General features: G+C 52.0%; 1 protein-coding gene across 1 annotated transcript in view; it reads left to right on the top strand.

Annotated features, from left to right (window-relative positions):
- Window positions 1-1,120, top strand: part of LOC102032192 (polypeptide N-acetylgalactosaminyltransferase 6) — an 11,216-nt gene continuing 10,096 nt past the window's right edge. The window contains exons 1-2 of the mRNA XM_031064643.1: window positions 1-139; window positions 816-1,117. Coding sequence (XP_030920503.1) covers window positions 891-1,117 — 227 coding nt within the window. The 5' untranslated portion in view covers window positions 1-139; window positions 816-890. The remainder of the gene's footprint in view (window positions 140-815; window positions 1,118-1,120) is intronic.

Here is a 1,120-nt window from a genome sequence, read left to right as displayed (position 1 = left end):
AAGTTTGGGGGTGGTGGAAAGCTCAGAGCCTCCGGTGGATCCCGGGGCAAACTCGGGAGCTGGCGCCGAGCTCCCGGTGGCCGTGGCACCGGACACCGAACCTGCTGCTCCAGCTCCGCCGAACCCGGAGCACTGCACGGTCTGCTCGAGTTTTCCTTCGCAGACAGGAGAATGCCCAGGAAAAGGCTTTTTTATTTCCCAGCGGCCAAAAATATTTTGGCAAATTTTGGGCTCTATTTTAACTTTGGCGTGCGAGGGGCGGTGGCGGGGGGAGGCTGCAGCCTCCGGATCAGTCCCAGAAGAAATTTTTGGGGCGGTTTCGTGTGTGGTGGTGGGGATGGGTGGCACATACCCCGGCCTTTTTTAACCTGCACCTTTCCCGGTGTTTTAATTTCGGGATGGATTTAGGGGCTGGAAGTGCTGGGGGGAATTAATTTTACAGGTGTCACTTGTGCCAAACTTTATATTAATATATTACTAACATTGTACTGCAATATTGATAATTTTGCTAATATTGCTTTACTATGTCGATATATTAATGTATTTTTTTGCTATTGTATTATTATGTTATTATTTGTTATTAACCTGGTCTAGTGGGAGGTTCCCTTCCCGGGGCAGGGGGTTGGACTGGATGATCTTTAAGGTCCTTAACAAAACTATTCCATGAGCTGATCATATTTATATATTCGATTTTCGGTACAATATGATCTATTTTAAATACAATATATGATATCTTCAGTGCAGTATTTCTATTATGACACCAAGGGGATGTATCCAGCCTGGGAATTCACTGCAGGTGTTTCTCCTTCCCCCAGATCACTGGAGCAGAGCAGGACACCGTGATGCACCCGGAGCCCCCACATTCCTGAACCCTCCAAAAACGCCCCAAAATGAGGCTGTTCCGCCGCCGCTACAGCACCTTGAAGGTGGCCTTGGCGGGCGCCGTCTTCGTCCTCTTCCTCTTCATCCTCCAGAAGGACGTGGGCAGCAAGGAGCCGGGCGAGGAGCCGTGGCTGCGGAACATCGTGCAGGGCAAGGGCCAGGTGCTGGACCTGATGCTGGGCGCCGTGCGGGACCTGCGGGACTCGATGCCGCGGCTGCAGATCGGGGCCCCGGAGCC

The sequence above is a fragment of the Geospiza fortis genome, unplaced genomic scaffold (genome assembly GCF_000277835.1).
Source record: "Geospiza fortis unplaced genomic scaffold, GeoFor_1.0 scaffold635, whole genome shotgun sequence".
Taxonomy (NCBI): Eukaryota; Metazoa; Chordata; class Aves; order Passeriformes; family Thraupidae; genus Geospiza; species Geospiza fortis.
Note: the sequence above shows the minus strand (reverse complement) of the source record. Positions and strands in the feature narration are given on the sequence as shown.